Genomic DNA, 17,012 nt, shown 5'->3' on the forward strand with positions numbered 1-17,012 from the left:
ACCTTGACAAAAATGATCAAAATAATGATTCATCTGAAACAAATCAAAGGAAAAGTACAAGAACTAAATATGCTCCAAATTGGATGCAAGACTTTATTGCAACTCATGTTAAATCAAAAGACAAATCTGATCTAGATTACACTCCACAGACTTATCCTTTTCATTCTTTATACAAAGATCAAGAGTATATAAACTCTTTGTCTAACTTTGATCTAACCACAACTCCACTTGATTTTAAACAGGCATCTCAAGATCCAAAATGGATAAAAGCAATGAATGATGAACTAAATGCACTTGAATTAAATCAAACATGGGAAATAACTAAACTACCAAAAGGCATGGAAGCTATTGGTTGCAAATGGGTCTATAAAAGCAAACTTAATTCTGATGGTACTTTAAATAAATGCAAAGCGCGTTTAGTTGCAAAAGGTTTTAATCAAAAGGATGGTATCGATTTTCATCATTATTTTGCACCAGTGGCTAAGAGTGTAACTGTAAGATTGTTAATTGCCTTAGCAGCCTCAAATAGATGGATCTTGAATCACATTGACATAAATAATGCATTTCTTCATGGAAACTTAGAAGAAGAGATTTTTATGAAACTTCCACAAGGTCTAAACAATGTTGATAACACAAACATGGTCTGCAAATTAAGAAAAAGTCTTTATGGTTTGAAACAAGCATCAAGACAATGGTATAATGAAATATCAAATTTTTTGATTGATATTGGTTTCACAAAATCACAACATGATCATTGTTTATATTTTAAACAAAATGGTGTGAATATGATTGGTCTAGTAATATATGTTGATGACTTGTTAATAACAGGGAATGACTATGAAGAGATCAAAAAGATCAAACATATGATTGATACTAATTTTCCTATCAAAGATCTTGGAAATGCGAAGTTTTTTTTTGGGTCTTGAAATTGTACAAAATGATCTTGGTATTTATGTAAACCAAAGGAAATATATTCTAGATTTATTACATGATACGGGTCTAATGGGTTGTAAACCCACAAACACGCCAATGATTAAAGGCATAAAGTTTGAAGATGAAAATCAAGATATATTATGTGATCCTTCTAAGTATAGAAGGGTAATTGGGAGACTTCTATATTTAAACTATACTAGACCAGATATTGCATATGCTGTTCAACAATTATCTCAATTCATGCAAAAACCTCTCTTATGTCATTGGAATGCAACTTTGTACTTAGTTAAATATCTAAAAGGTACAACATCATTGGGTCTTTTTTATCCATATGAAAATGATTCTTCCATAATTGCATATTCTGATTCTGATTGGGGTTCTTGTGTTGAAACAAGAAAATCTATAACAGGTTATTGTATATGTTTTGGTAAATCAGTCATATCTTGGAAAGCCAAGAAACAAGCAACTATTTCTAGATCTTCTGCAGAATCTGAATATCATAGCCTTGCTGCTACAGTTTGTGAACTTCAATGGATTTCCTATATTCTTAATGACTTGAATTTTAAATTACAGTTACCAATATCTTTATATTGTGATAATAAAGCTGCCATACACATATCTGAGAATCCAGTTTTTCACGAAAGAACGAAACATATTGACATAGATTGTCATGTAGTTAGAAATCAGTATTTGGCTGGTTTTATTTAACTTTTTCATGTGCAAACAAAGAAACAAGTTGCAGATATTTTCACGAAAGCATTGGATTTTGCTCAATTTCAAGAACTTCGATCACATTTATTTCTTCAAGATATTCATCTTGAGGGAGAAGTATTGAGATAAGTACATTTATTTAATTAATTAATAGTTTATACTAATGATCTTTATTTTCTTATAATTACAGATTTAACACTTACAATTTTAAACAAGACTTTATAAAGTTTATTTACCTTTTTTATGTTGTAATATTAGTTCAAGGACCTATTTGTATTTTTACAATATGAGGGATCAGGATATGTCCCGATCTCCAATTCTAACATTTGCAATGTAACCAACACATTTGGGTTTTTGATCTATCAATATACACCATCGTTCTTCGTCTTTCTTTTTTCTTGTTTCGATTTCTTGATTAGAGTTCAACACATGTCGTCGAATTAGTAACTCTAATATCCAATAAGATAAGGTTGAAGATCGGTATCAAAGCGAGAGAAATTAAAATGGGACGTAAAATCCGTCCAAGATACATCAGATGGTAGTGGTCGAAGTTGATTTTTTAAAGCGAATGGTTGCTAGACTGAAAGTGTTGTCGTAGAGAAGGGACACAATTCGATTTGAAGATGAATGGACTTTATGGGTAAATGTTATGCTATTGATGGACTCTTTCAACTCAATGTAACGACAGTTAAGTCAAATATTAATGAAAAGAATAACTCTTATATTTATTTGTTGAAGTCTTTCATTTTATGACATGGTAGGTTATCTCATATTAAGAGTATACCTACATTAGAAATAAATAAGAAATAAAGTGTAAAGTTTGTGTTGAAACCCAAATAATTGAGAATTAATTTTTATTATTCTCTCTATACTCTATAAATATATGTCATAAACTAGGGTTAATATATAAAAAGAGATAATACTTAGCACACAGGCTCTTCATCTTTTCTTTAATTACTATTCTTCTTTAATTCATTATTAAACTAATTACTAACTAATTGAGATTAAAATTATATTAATCTCGTGACTATTTTAACTTCTCTAACAGAGACGGATGCATGATTTAAAGTTTGGTGGACTTTATTTTATGTTTTTAGAAATTTATGAATGAAATTTATAAATTAGTTTAAGATTTTACCTATTTTTGAGAATTCGAAAAATAAACATTAAATTAAAAAAATGAGGTAAATATTTTATTTATTTTTTAAAATTTATTAGTGAATTAAGCACAAATAACTTAAAGTTCAAAAATCACTAAAATTTAAACAAGAAATTTGAAAAAAAAAACAATTAAGAGTAAAACTATCAATTTTATTTTTATAACTTTAAACTCAAATAGACCGAAAAAACTACATTATTATAAATTAAGTTAGTAAAGTCTCTCTCTATGAAATTTTAAAAAATAATAAATATTTTTTTAATTATATAATTTGACATATATTAATATATTTTCACAAATATTAGTTTTTTAAAATTATAAATTAATAAATAATTTTAAAAATTATATAATTTATATATTAATAATATATATAATTTTAATTTTAAATTATTTATATAACTAAAAACCTAAATAATAAGAAAATAAAAAAAAAATTAATAAAAAATATTATTAATAAGAATAAATAATAAAATAAATTTAAATATAAATTTAATGATTTTTGTGTTTTTTTAATTGTGCTAGATAAAATAATATTTTAAATTTTTAAATTTAAATATAAAATTAATTTTTGTAGTAAGTGTAATTGTATAATATATATTTTAAACTTTAAATAATTTTTACTTTATGTAAAATAGGATAATATTTATATATATAATAATAAATAATTATTATTTTAAATATTATGAAAGCAGGGTTAGATTTTAGCGGTTAAACAATAAATAAAGTATATTTTTGGATAATAAAAAATAAATTAATAATATATATTATATTTATTAATATATATAATTTAAAAAACATTTATTAATTTATAATTTAAAAAGTTTAATTGAAATAAAAATGTAAAAATTATTGTTTATCATAATATATATAAATTATTTATTAATTAAAAATATATTTTATTAATATATATAATTAAAAAACAAATGAAAACATATATCTATTAATTTTTAACATATATGTTTTAATTATTTAGGTAGATAGTTATATGAATAATTTAAAATTATAATTAAAATAATTATATATTATTATTAATATATATGTAAATTATAAATTAAAATAAAATTTTTATAATAAAATTTTTTAATTATATTAATATATTTAAAATTATATAATTAAAAAAATATATATTTATATAATTTTTTAATTTCAATTATATATATATTTTAAATAATATATTAATGTTACAAAATTTATAATATTTAAATATAAAATTTAAGATAAAATGTGTATAAATTATATAATTAAAAGTATTTATTATATTATAATTATATTATATTATATTATATTATAATATATACATATATATATATAATTTTTAAATACTAATAATTTAAAATTATAAATTAATAAAATATTTATAATTATATATAATATATGATCAACATTTCAAATTTAAAGAGTTTATATATATATATATATATATATATATATATATATATATATATATATATATATATATATATATATTCAAATCATTTATATAATGTAAATCTAATAAATAATTAATTATTAGTAAAATAATTAAAATTTAATAAAATTAATTTAAAATTAATAATTAATAATTAATAAAACTTTATTTATAAAAATGATTAAATAATAATAATATTTAAATAATTTATTTTTCTTTTTTATAAGTTTAAACGTAAAATTTATCTCACTTTCCCTATCAAAATTTTAAAAATACTATTTCAATTAATATTTTAATAAATTATTAAAAATTATATTTTTTAATTAATCACAATTCAAATAAAATTAAATAAAAAAATTATTATTAAATTTATTTATCATCAATTTTTATTACTAAACATTTTAATTATTTTTTATATATTAACTTTTTATTTATTTTCTTATTATTTATGATTTTAGTTATATAAATAATTTAAAATTATAATTATAAATATATATGTAAATTATATAATTTTAAAAATTATTTATTAATTTATAATTTAAAAAAATTAAAATATTTTAAAAATTATATTTATGTATTTAATTGAAAATAATGTTTTTTTAAATTTATAATTAATTTTTTTTTTTTAATTTATAATTTAGACATTATATAATAATATATATATTTTTTTTAATATTAATAATTCTAAATTTTTTAATTAATAAATAATATATATATATATATATTATGATAAACAATAATTTTTACATTTTTATTTTAATTAAACTTTTTAAATTATAAATTAATAAATGTGTTTTAAATTATATATATTAATAAATATAATATATATATATATGTTTTGTTGTCTATCAATTTTACTTTTTAAATCTAATAAATAATAAACTAAATGAAAAAATTAATAAAATATATGTTTTCACTTGTGAACACAATAAATGTTATATATATTTATTAATATAAAAATACTTATTAATAATGTATTAAAATATTAAATAAACTGATATTTAAAAAAAAATGTAATTGTATAATATACGTTTATATTTTAAATAAATTTAACTTTTTTAATATGTTGAATGTAAAACATTTGTTTATATATAAAATATAGTAAAGTCAAAATAAAATTATTTTTTATACATACTATAATTCAAAGTTAATTTTTTAAATTCAAAATTAATAATAAATAAAGACCATTTCACATGAGAAAAGAAAATAAAGATTCAACAAAATGTAGTATAAAAGAAACATGTTTGAATTTCTGGTGCTAATAGAATCAACAATACAAGATATCAAATATATTGATCTTTATCAGGATCTTCTTACAACTACCTTCCAAAACTCCAAGACTGACATATTCCATATTCAAATAACTCTACAAAACATTTTTTCAATGAAACAAATCGGCTAAAAATCAATTGTTTGATTCATTCAAAGAGACCAATTACAGCGAATCATCATGCCAGGAAACTGGCTAGTTCCATCCATTAGGTATACCAAAGCCGGCTGCAAGTTGAACTTCTTACAATAATTTATATTCAGTAACGTCTCAACCTGAAAATGGTTCCAACATTTTGGACCTTGGGTCGACCCGCCCAAACTCAAACCCCATCCAATTTCGCCTTCAGGCATATCCGATACGCTAATGTTCCATTGCAGATTCTTTGAGTTCAAATTTTGCATTTCAACCCAAGCCCCAATTCTAGTACTCTCATCAAGTTCAGATTCCATCATTAAAGCAACAGATCCAGCAGCATCAGAATGCTGCATTCCAACCGGAAGTTCAGATGTTTCTATTAAGGTTTCAGCCGTTCTGAAATTATTCCCAAGGCCAAACGGCATTATCAAAGCTCCAGGAATGGCCTGTTTTCTAGCAGATCCATGGATTTGGTGTTTACCCAGAATCGAAACCCTTGTACTTGTTGAAAGTTGACAGGCGAGTTGCCCAAAAGTAGTGAAATATCGAACAAATCCATAACCGGGTTGCTCGATTAGTCTAGACGTAAATTGAGCCAAAGAAGCAACAACTTTTGCTTTCCTTACCAATAGGGCAAGGGCGCTACCATGATGTTCGTTCAGAAGAGGTGGTCCAAATAATGAACAATAGTTGAATACCCTTTTCTGCAACAACACAAACAAAGACATTAGATTTATCTTCATTATCAAATCTGTAGTAACTAGTTTCTATTTGCAGTGGAACTTTTAATAGCAGTGAAAACAAAGAACCATCACAAAATGGGAGTGATTTAACTACAAAGGAAAAATCAATTGATCTAGATCTAAAGGCTTTGGGCAATAGAATTAATAATAATAATAACTGGGTCTGGTTTGCTATGGGTTATTTGAGATTGTTTTAAATAACCGATTATCCAATCAACAATCTACTCATCAATTGGAGGCAATTGGTAGCATTATTGGAATTGGGGGTCTTTGTTTGTTAGATCATTTAAAATAAAGAACAGGAATTGTAATTCCAATGGAATTCAAATCAATGTTATTTTTCTAATTCTCAATCAATTCCACTACTCCTAGCTCAGAAATGCAATTCTAATATTTATTCCTTCTATTTATTTTTCAAAAAACAAATCTTACTAATCCCAGGAATTATAATTCTATAATTTTACCGAATTGTAATTTGAATTCTAATCCCAATTCCCCTAGTTCAAAAACAACACTCTTAATGTTTTTTATCCAATTTTTACTAACCCACATAAAACAAGGTTATTGAGAAATAACACCACCTGGTCATTCAAATCATCCTAGATAAAAAACAAGGCCTTGATAAAACAGAAGAAAATTGCATGACAGCATAATAATGGAACAAAAATGTGAAATATCAAGTAAGAAGTTGGCCAAAGGGATTTAGAAATATAAAGTAAAAATAGTATTAGAAGTGTTGGAAGAATGTACCTTGTGACGAGAACTGGTTGCAACAGCAACATCTTTGCAATGTGCTCCAACAGGAATAGCCACCATAGAACACCAGTCCCTAATACTTGACTCATAAAACAGTTTCGATAGTGAAAGCGAAGTACCAAGAACGTCGTCCTGATTTCTATCTCTGGCTACAAATTCTACTGCTAAAGTATCATGTTCCCTAACAGTTGTTTCAAAAGTAATCCTAGAATACACGCCCGTGCTAATACGAGCTCTCTTCAACAAATCACAACTATTTTCATCAACATCATTCATCATCAGTAATGCCCCCATCATATCAACATCTCCTCTTACACGGGTGCTGGTTTCTTGGAATGGACTTCCTTTCGAAAACTTGTAGACTGAAAGGATTCTTTCCACTTTGTCCTGTCTATCTCTTAGCTTCAACAGATCCGAGAATGCCTCTTTCTGTAACCGCTTCAAGATTTCTATCTGTAAATTATGTCATTGAAAGTGATATACAACCCTATAATACTGCATTTTGTTTTTTTAAATCTAAAAGTATCTCCACCTAGTTCTTTCCTCATGTTCTAAGAGCTAAACGGAAAACTTGGGATTAAATCATTCTAGACCTGTAAACTATCGTTCGGCTCATGACATTAAGATCTTGATCATACGACTCAAACAAATGAAAGTATTCAAGACAAAATACCTAGGAGTGAAGAAATTGAAGTCTATTAATAAGGAAATGGAGAGTAGTACCGGTCTTCGGCGTTTAGATTGCTCGTTCCAGGAGGAAACGCCGGCAGCGAAATCTTGAGTTGATTTTGCAAAACCTTTCAGCAAATCTACTACTACCTCCATGCTCGCGGACGTCTAGCTTGATCCAACCAGCAGCAGCAGCAAGAACAGAAATCGGATTTCAGAACAAAAGAGAGATAAATCAGGGAAGGCGGAAATCGAAATGCCGAGATCTTCGTTGTTACGATTAGGGAAAAGAAGCGAGAAATTCAATAATCAATTCTTGTCTTAACAAATATTAAATAAATAATCAATTTATTATTTTAAGCGCCTGCCTGTTCATTTCATTCGGCCGCCGGAATTACGGTAGATCCCCGACGGGTCGGGTACCCGTAGGAATACCAATTGGTTCGGAGCACCCGATTATATCAAAACTCAAGATTCCCATGATTATTCCCACCCAGACTAAAATGCACGTCTTAGTTTTACTTTAATTTCTAATAATTAATTTGATTATATATTTAACCATTGATTATTTTTTAGTTATCAAAATATTTTTTTATTTTTTTTAAATATTCCTATTGTAGTGGGATGAGTTTGAAACTTCACAAAAAAAATATATTTCTGGTACACAAATCACATTTAAACTTCACAAAAAATTATAATATTACAACATGATGAACATACTCTTTCAATAATTAATAGTTACACAAATTAAGAATGGATTACATAGACAACATATATATTAATTAAGCTTTAGAACAATATATCAATAAAACTTAGAAATATAAGTTTGGAGTACTCGCTTGACCAAGATTCTGTATCCTGTTTCAGTCGGATGATAAGCATCCCAAAATAGAAACTTTGTGTTATCTGGACATGTCTTTGTAATGGGATTACACGTGAAAGTCACTTCAATTAAACCAGTCCCACAACAACCTCTATCAACCACATCAAACCCTGTTTCAAATTGAAACAACATATTAATAATTGAGCACAAATAAATAAATAGATGATAATTTATTGATACCATTTTCACTAGGATTCTTGATGATTTCAAGCAAGGGATTGTATATGTCGATATAAACAACCCTAGCTTTCGAGTCAAGGGTGCGGCTGAGAGAAGCCAGTGCAGTTGAAAGTGTATTTCCATAGATTTGAGCAGCCAAATTGTATTCCTCTACGCACCCTCTTAACAATCCTCCCGCAACTGTTCTTTGTGATGGCAAACACCCTAGCGGGGGGACACCAAAAACTCCGATTCTTCGTGCACCAAGATTGTATAATTCCTTTTATTTTTTATGGGTACAAATTTAAATGAAGTTATAAGTAGTTTTGAATTGATTTGGTTAGAGTAATTAATTAAAAAGGTTTGTACCTGTACAAAGTTGGATGCAATTTTGGTTAGAAACTGAGAATAAGAAGTGATGTCATATTGGGCTCGCCTTAGACCAACAGTGAAATAAGTGTTGGTTATATCGTTGCTGCCAGTGATTATTGCGAATAAGCTGTTGGCTAAGATGAAGTTTGTCTTTTCTTCTCCGACCAAATCTTTCAGCTTTCCTATGTATTTTTTGAACCAATCTATTTGATCCTCCATTGTGTAAACTAACTGATTTCCATTGAAGAAACATGATATAATTACATCATTAATTAATTGGTGAAAATTTAAATAGATTAAGGGAAGGGCAGTTAATTAGTAATCAACAAAGAATGAACATACAGCAAAGAGGGGTGTTTGAGGATCCCAACCGGTAGCCCCGGAAGCAAATGTTACTCCGGTTAGGAGGTCTATCGGCTGTAGATATGGATCCAGATACGCTGGCACCGTATCTTTTATTCCCAATTCTTCCGCTATGCAATCAATAAAGTTTAGTCATAAGTTCGAGACGATTTGCACACAAAAAAGAAAGTAAAAAATATTAAGAAATATCTGTTTATTGATATGTATGAGTATAACATTGAATAAAATGACACAACTGCACACATTTATTATTATTTGTCATGAATAGTTATATTTGTTTTTTTAACGATAAAAACAAAACAAATGTCATAAATGAGAAATCTCTTGAGCAGCTGGTCGGTCTATTACTCCATTGGGAATATGGATTATCTTTCATATAAAAAGAATGTTTTCATAATTTGGAGCAAGAAACTTTTGCTATATATTTTATTGCAAAATTAATTTTCAAAACTTAAGATAAAAATATATTTGAGTATATATTTGGCATGATCCAATTGTGTTACCTATAATATCCGGCGGAGTCTTTCCATTGGAAAACCTTCCGGTAGGAATTCTGCCGATAAAATCAATTCCGTAAGGTGGATAATTGCACTTGGCTTGCGTCACAAGTGCGTTGTTGTTGCCATTGTCCACGATCGAATCTCCGAACACCAACACCGCCGGAAACGTTATGTTTTGCGGCAACTGAACTGCCGCTGCCGACACTAATTCCCCAGCTATAAGCACGCAACACAACAGAACAACTGATGAAGAAGAAGAATAAGGGAGAGATAATGTAGTCTTCATAATAATATGAGAATTTGCACTTCCTTAAGCTCATGCAGTTTATGTGATAGGATCAGATAACGTTTTTCTTCTCTTCTTACTTTCTGTTTATAGCACCTCAAATTATTTTTCCTTTAATAGCATTTAATGCTAACAGTTAGTTATTCATGGCTTCTAATAGAAATGGAAATGGACAGATATTGCTCTATTTTGAAAAATATTAATTAGTCAGGCCAATAGTATGTCTCAAAAGTCAAAAAAAGTATGGTGGGCGTTGGGACAGCGGACTTATCACGTGTCCGTATAGAATTCTAGTGTAAATTTTTGAAAAAAATGTAATTTTTTATGTGGGAGTAAAATTATGTTTCATTTGGTGAATATTATTTAAAAGGTCTCAATCTAAGAGACAGTAGTAATTAGCAAGGTAATCAACATATTTGTTATTTTTTACAATTTGTTTTTTAAAAAAACATATTAGTTTAGAATTATAACTCTAAACAAAATAATATGTAGTCCGTGTTTATATTTTTGTTTTTATGACTTTACTTATCAAGTCAAACAACGCTTTCCTCAGAAGATTCATTATACATGTACATCAATTTAAACAAAACTTACTTCTATTTCTCAATCCTCTTTTTCAACAAAAACAACCCAAGAAACAATGATTTACATGAAGAAGAAACAAAATAAAGACAAATTTTGATAAGGTTTAGATTGCCCAACTAATTTAGGGATTTGATTTGAAGAATTTGTGATTATCTCATGATATTGATTTCAAATGAGGAAGTAAACAATTAAAATCCCTATATTACAAATCAAACTAGAAGATGTGAGTTTCTTTAACCAAAGGATACAGATAATATATAAATATTTTTTTTTATATCTTTTCTTCTATATTACCTTGTCATCTCAAGTCTCAACCTCTAATACCAAACCAAATGATGACTTACTTGAATAGGTTTTCTCTCCTCCAATGAATGGATGGGGGTAACTTGCAAATCATCATTCAAACTTTGGTAAACAATTTACCTTCTTTACTCAATCTATTTCTTCTTCTCCTTATTCATCTGTCTCCCTAAATCGTTTTCTCCATTCTTGTCGGGGACAATACTGAAAACCAGTATTGTTGCCCCCCTCGCCACAATTATTATTACAAGGTGCACAAATATCATTAGTATGCTAGCACAACATCTAACTGTCAACCTAGTAAAATCAAACATTGGACAATTCTTGTCAAGAATAAGATTTTCATCCAACACAAATAAAAAAAAAAAATATCTCTTCAAAACAGAGCAGAGCAAGGAGAGAAATCCAGGCCAAACAAAAAGAAAGACCATTCTCATAAGCTTATACAAAAAAAGCCTTAAGACGACTACCAGTTTTAGGTAGAATTGTGAATTCTCAAGTTTTCACTAATTATTGATGTCCCCTTTGTGTACCACCTTAGAAAACTTCATCTCCCAATACACTTTAAAGGGGGTGGTGGGCGGATTTCTTTACTAACCTTTCCATTCTTGCATACCATTCACCTATCCGTGTGTTCTCCACCATGTCTTTGCCTGATGTGAGATATCGGATGGGTCTCAAAACACCATACACAGAAAGATCAGCCAGGTTAGGTTTTGCTCCGCCTGATTCCAGATAGAGAGAGTTCAGTAAACAAATAAGTAAGATTAGAAGTAAATTAAAAGATATAAGATACAAACCAAGAAATTGGCGATCGTTGAGAGCTTCCACCCACGTTTCGGCTGCATCATAGAGGGCCTTGCGCTCATCAGTTATGTTATGTCTCTTCTTTAGCTTTTTTGACACAAAATACATGGCAGCAGCACCACCATACTTTGCTATAATCCTTTCACTAAAACTAAAGTTGCCTGAAATCGATTCGATACAACAGGGAACTTGATCAGCTATATTGTTCAACACGATTGAAGTTTATCAGTTCATACTATTCAGTCAAAGTGTTTGAGATGAACTAAACATTACCGTGGGTTGTGATATAATCGAAAGACTCTAGAGCCTCTGATGCACTTCTGTATATGTTTGGTGACAACACATGAACCAAGTGATTATCCACCCATCTATGCAAGAGATGAGAGAGAAAGTGTCAACATCCAAAGGATAACATATGTGGTAAGTTAAAATTAATCTGTCTCTGTATCTTGTTCCAGATCCAGAAATAAATTCTGAATGTGTCGTAATTAAGTTTAGTTTCGGATCATTTCTATATCTAAATCCAGATATCAACCATGAATTGCATTCAACAACAGTTGGAGGACTATACCCTCGCCACTTCCTTTCTTCTTCATTCTGAAGGGCACCATCTTCCTCTTGATGGATCTTCTTGAACAAGTTATCGATAATTGCTGCAAACATAGTATCTATCTGTTCAGTAACTGTCAAAAGCTTGTCAAAGAATTGCAGTGAAACAAATAAAGAAGAGGTGTTGCTCAAGGACCTGATGAGTCATTCATTTGTTCACCATCAACCAACAATACAGGAACTTTCTTGTAATCAGACCATTTGATCTCCTTTTTGCTCATGGGGTTAACCTCCACGATCTTATATGCAATGCCGTGGTAATCCAAGAATGCTGAGAAGAATATAAAATATTTCACATTTAACACCTTATGACACAAATTAAAAGGAATGTTCAAGACATATGTAAATACAGAATTCATGTAAAAGACAATAGATAATCAGATACATTATGGTAAAACTGAGAACATGGAGAAGTTAAGATCCAATATATGTCGAACTTATGGAATGAAATTGGCCATGACAATTATCATCCACTCTTCGTCAACATCACTTCATGCAGTCGAACTTATGATTCTAATAATCCACTCTTAATGCACACAATAAAGGAGCTGTATGATTTAATAGCCAACAATCAAATAATAAAGCAAAAAGAACTGAACAAGTGCAAAACCAAAGCATATAGTTTCATAATAAAAAATTCCAAAATGTGAAATACAGCATAAAGATTAAAGATACTCCAAAGAAGATTAATATTCAACATATTCAACATAGGGATAAGCTACAAAGTATGCATTTTAAAAACTACATCTCTTTGTCAACATGCTTCTTTTGAAGGAAAGGCTGAGGATTGTACTAAGAATGCCCAAAGCTACTAAAAGAAAACCAAAGGAGTCCAATTACAAAGTAAAACCACATCTTCAATCTAATCTCTGTTATAGACCGCCTTTTCTCAACTCAAACCCAGCTTAGCACAAATGGATTCCCCAATAATAGCTTTTTTACTGTGATTCCACTTTTATATATTTCTCATTTGATTGAAAATATACTGACGAGAAACAAAGGTGGAGTAACAGGAAATGAAGGACAACATGATCCCATATTACACTAGCTAAAAAAGATCAAATTATTATATCAATTCGAAGTACGTTTCAACATCAATCAAATACAAATATCAGCCATGGAAAAGATAATTAACGAACCTAATAGACTATAAAGAATAAAACAACAGCATCCGAATTACCTTTAACCTTATTGCAGAAGGGGCATGCTTCGTATTGATAAAGCACAACATCCTTCGGTGCGAAGTTTTCAGACGGCGAAGATCGTTGAGTATTGACTTCTTCCGCGAGAGATGAGGCTGAGAAGAACGCAGCTCCAGAGGTTCCGTTAGGGAAAGATCCTGAAAATTGACAAAGACCATGATCTACAAGGCTTGGACGGAAAAGCCAGTGGGATTTCTTCAACGAATGATCCTGAGTAGAGTATAAAGCCGGTTGAAGGAAACGATGGCCTGTGGCGTTGGATGCGAAGGCACCACCCTCTACGATTCTACTAATGGAGGCGAGGATACTAATCCTCTTCATCGCAGCCATAATCTCACACACTATCAAACCCTATCTCACACTCAAGAAAATGGCGAAAGGGAAGAAGGACCAGTTATTTCCTTTTTCTTGTAATTTTTTTATTATATAATAATATTAATTTTAATATTCATATCTTGAGATCGAGTCGTTTATTTGCAGGCTATATTATATGTCTAATTATTTTGTCATATTTTTTTAAAAAAAATAATATTAATATTTATGAACTATTTAAAATATGTAAAAATATAATAAATTATTTTTAAAATTTATTTTATGTTATATTAAGTTTTTTTAATCGTAATTTAATTATTAATTTTTATAAAAAGTCAATATCTATTATAATGATACTTTAAACTAATTAATAATAAATATTTATACGATAAAAATAAAATATATAGATTTAATTTGTATATATATTTTTTTCTATAGATATTTTAATAAGTTTACTGGGTCAATTTGGGAAACGGGAATAGTCAGCCCGTATGGGCCCAACTTGTCATGTAAAGCGCGTGCGAAAGTATCGTGTGATCACAGGAATTAGGGTTAACGAAAAAGATAGAGGGAAACGTAAGGACAGAAATGAAATAATGAAATATTGGGCGCCTAAAGTCGGTCGACCCTATCTATATAATCCCCTCTTGTCCTAATCTTTTTGGCGCTCAAGAATTTCATTCCGTCCTTATAAGCGACGACGGGCAAACCCTAAACCTAGATCTCGTTCCCAGATCTGCCGCCGTCTCTATTGTTCTCTCTCATTTCTTCAGATCTGCCCCCTCTGATAACTTTATCTTGAGTTTATACTTGCGTGGAAGGTATTTGACTCAGGATGTCTCGGTGCTTACCTTTCCCTCCGATTGGCTATTCTGCGAAGATCGCCGCTAGCGATACCTTGATCGATTCGATTAAGGTTTGTTGAGCACTTGAAAATAAATCACTTGATTTGATTTGAGTTCTCAATATGTATAAGTGATAGATCTATATTGTAGTTATAATATCTTAAATGTAATAGCTGGAGGATTCGTCATCCTGATTGTATATACTGTAGAAATGTATTTAGTATCTTTATATATGTGTATTATTTAGTTTGTCTTGACTTGTTTTCTATAGTTATGTTGATAGATTAATCATCACTAGTTCGAATACCCAGCGTTAGGGCCAGGGTCATAATCTTACTTGTCTGTTAAGAGTATTGTGGAGTTTAGTATCATTTTAATGGCTTAATTTCACAAACTTATTGTACATCAGAGAATTAACTAGTTACTATATTGAATCTCATTATCTTAGAAGTCAAATTTCTCTAAATCCTTTTTGCCCCAAATTTTCAAGTTGTTTATCAATGTAGGAATTCCATATATTCTAAGTTAATAAATATTTTATACACAAATGAGATTGGATTGAAGTATTACCGATTCTATCTGGGGTTTTTTCCATTCTTGTTGTACTACTACCTGCAATTCCTGCTATACCATTTGTCTGAGTGGCATATAACTGCTACCGAGTTCCACTGGGTTTGTGCATTGCATATCCTTGCCACTTTTTCTAAAACTGTCTTCTGGTGCTATAAAAGCTCCGGGAAACCAAGGATGCCACTGCTGAAAGTAAGAAAGAAAGGAAAAGGGAGAAAAAAGAGAAAAAGGAGAGGAAGTTGAGGTTGAAGCAGGAAACCAATGTGTTTGATCAAAGTAGAAAACGAAAGCATGGTGAAGATAAGACTCTCAACTTGGGGTCTGACTCTAAGTTATGCAATGGAAACAGTGGTTCAAAGAATGATGACTTTGAACTTCTTGAAAGAAGTAACATCACTGAAGAACATGGGCAGCCTTTTTGCCCTCAGATTCCATGTACTTCGGACACCTCAGAAGACAGTAACAGGAGGAAGCGACATTGCCCGAATCCTCCTCTTGAAACTGGCATTCGTGCTCAAGGTTTGTCTGACTATTGCTCAATTGTATTTATCCTTCTGATATGATCTATTGCAGTGTCTAATCTTGTAATTTCATTGTTTTATTAACAGGAAACATCTTAAGAATTCGTCTGGCTCCTAAAAAACCAGAGAACCCAATTGCTGTTGCTCCTTTAAAAATCAAGGAAGAATTGCAGCATCCAATATCAACAATTGTAAGAAATCAAGTTGAATTAAGCCAGCCTAAAGAACCATCAAGTTCTGGTAGAACTGAGTTAACCAAACTGAATAAGAAACTCAAACGGGTTGACTTAGTTTACACAAATTTATTTGAGAATTGGGTCCCTTCATCATTGTCATCAGTTGAAGATGATGAATTGGGTTGGCTTAATGGGAAAAGAGGATCTCAAAATGAAGAACAACATAAACAACCTAAAAGTGATGTCCAAATTGGTAGTAGCTTTAATACTACAAACTTGTGGCAGCCTAGAGCTATATTCTTGCCTGAGGTTGAAGTATATGCTCTTCCTTTCACTGTTCCTTTTTGATTTTATTAACTGCACAACTTGGTTCAGTACCTATGCTGAACCAGTTTTTTTTGTTACCTTAGTGTAGTTTTAGAGGCAATTTATCTTTGTTGTTAGTGACTAACATTGTATAATGAAAGAGGTTACATTGATTTAATTCTTTATGACAATTTTTTTTGTTTTCTTTCTACATAGCTGAAGTTGTATTGTTCAAAGATGCAACTTCATGTATAGTTTGAAACAGTTTGTATCTAAGCAAATGATTTCGGATTTGACTATTCCAATTCTTACCATTAAAACACTTATTTAGGATAAAAAAATGGATATTGATTTTGAGATTTGCTCAAATTTTGAATCATATTTAATTTTATAAATGTTAATTTTTTTGGTAATTTTATTATAATTAAC

General features: G+C 29.5%; 4 protein-coding genes across 4 annotated transcripts; 1 reads left to right on the forward strand and 3 right to left on the reverse strand.

Annotated features, from left to right (window-relative positions):
* Positions 1-5,493: 5,493 nt before the first annotated feature.
* LOC124930905 lies at positions 5,494-8,088 on the reverse strand. Its single transcript, XM_047471274.1, has 3 exons — positions 7,842-8,088; positions 7,113-7,571; positions 5,494-6,323 (listed from the first exon to the last, which is right to left on the reverse strand). Exons 1-3 carry the CDS (start codon positions 7,941-7,943, stop codon positions 5,634-5,636), a joined length of 1,251 nt encoding a protein of 416 aa, XP_047327230.1. The 5' UTR covers positions 7,944-8,088; the 3' UTR covers positions 5,494-5,633.
* Positions 8,089-8,437: 349 nt separating this feature from the next.
* LOC124931734 (GDSL esterase/lipase EXL1-like) lies at positions 8,438-10,454 on the reverse strand. The gene is made up of 5 exons (XM_047472281.1): positions 10,068-10,454; positions 9,544-9,674; positions 9,199-9,432; positions 8,851-9,109; positions 8,438-8,780 (listed from the first exon to the last, which is right to left on the reverse strand). Exons 1-5 carry the CDS (start codon positions 10,348-10,350, stop codon positions 8,590-8,592), a joined length of 1,098 nt encoding a protein of 365 aa, XP_047328237.1. The 5' UTR covers positions 10,351-10,454; the 3' UTR covers positions 8,438-8,589.
* A 1,069-nt stretch (positions 10,455-11,523) lies between these two features.
* Positions 11,524-14,232, reverse strand: LOC124929564 (prostaglandin E synthase 2-like). Its single transcript, XM_047469958.1, has 6 exons — positions 13,832-14,232; positions 12,788-12,922; positions 12,614-12,695; positions 12,316-12,410; positions 12,036-12,203; positions 11,524-11,960 (listed from the first exon to the last, which is right to left on the reverse strand). The coding sequence occupies exons 1-6, from the start codon at positions 14,181-14,183 to the stop codon at positions 11,800-11,802; spliced, it is 993 nt and encodes a 330-aa protein (XP_047325914.1). The 5' UTR covers positions 14,184-14,232; the 3' UTR covers positions 11,524-11,799.
* A 581-nt stretch (positions 14,233-14,813) lies between these two features.
* LOC124933070 lies at positions 14,814-16,786 on the forward strand. The gene is made up of 3 exons (XM_047473797.1): positions 14,814-15,081; positions 15,742-16,099; positions 16,189-16,786. The coding sequence occupies exons 1-3, from the start codon at positions 15,001-15,003 to the stop codon at positions 16,623-16,625; spliced, it is 876 nt and encodes a 291-aa protein (XP_047329753.1). The 5' UTR covers positions 14,814-15,000; the 3' UTR covers positions 16,626-16,786.
* Positions 16,787-17,012: the final 226 nt, after the last annotated feature.

The sequence above is a fragment of the Impatiens glandulifera genome, chromosome 3, assembly GCF_907164915.1.
Source record: "Impatiens glandulifera chromosome 3, dImpGla2.1, whole genome shotgun sequence".
NCBI lineage: Eukaryota > Viridiplantae > Streptophyta > Magnoliopsida > Ericales > Balsaminaceae > Impatiens > Impatiens glandulifera.

What these genes read in the sequence shown, in the direction of transcription:
- LOC124930905 (XM_047471274.1), bottom strand. Translation starts at nt 7,943, where the DNA reads ATGGAGGTAGTAGTAGATTTGCTGAAAGGTTTTGCAAAATCAACTCAA. An exon ending in AATCTAAACGCCGAAGACCG is followed by an intron (nt 7,572 to 7,841) that starts GTACTACTCTCC and finishes CATAATTTACAG; the next exon opens with ATAGAAATCTTGAAGCGGTT. An exon ending in CAACCAGTTCTCGTCACAAG is followed by an intron (nt 6,324 to 7,112) that starts GTACATTCTTCC and finishes GTGTTGTTGCAG; the next exon opens with AAAAGGGTATTCAACTATTG.
- LOC124931734 (XM_047472281.1), bottom strand. Translation starts at nt 10,350, where the DNA reads ATGAAGACTACATTATCTCTCCCTTATTCTTCTTCTTCATCAGTTGTT. An exon ending in GACTCCGCCGGATATTATAG is followed by an intron (nt 9,675 to 10,067) that starts GTAACACAATTG and finishes TTGATTGCATAG; the next exon opens with CGGAAGAATTGGGAATAAAA. An exon ending in TTGCATCCAACTTTGTACAG is followed by an intron (nt 9,110 to 9,198) that starts GTACAAACCTTT and finishes AAAAAATAAAAG; the next exon opens with GAATTATACAATCTTGGTGC.
- LOC124929564 (XM_047469958.1), bottom strand. Translation starts at nt 14,183, where the DNA reads ATGGCTGCGATGAAGAGGATTAGTATCCTCGCCTCCATTAGTAGAATC. An exon ending in CTTCTGCAATAAGGTTAAAG is followed by an intron (nt 12,923 to 13,831) that starts GTAATTCGGATG and finishes TATTCTTCTCAG; the next exon opens with CATTCTTGGATTACCACGGC. An exon ending in CGATTATATCACAACCCACG is followed by an intron (nt 12,204 to 12,315) that starts GTAATGTTTAGT and finishes AATCGATTTCAG; the next exon opens with GCAACTTTAGTTTTAGTGAA.
- LOC124933070 (XM_047473797.1), top strand. Translation starts at nt 15,001, where the DNA reads ATGTCTCGGTGCTTACCTTTCCCTCCGATTGGCTATTCTGCGAAGATC. An exon ending in CCTTGATCGATTCGATTAAG is followed by an intron (nt 15,082 to 15,741) that starts GTTTGTTGAGCA and finishes GTGCTATAAAAG; the next exon opens with CTCCGGGAAACCAAGGATGC. An exon ending in AACTGGCATTCGTGCTCAAG is followed by an intron (nt 16,100 to 16,188) that starts GTTTGTCTGACT and finishes TTTTATTAACAG; the next exon opens with GAAACATCTTAAGAATTCGT.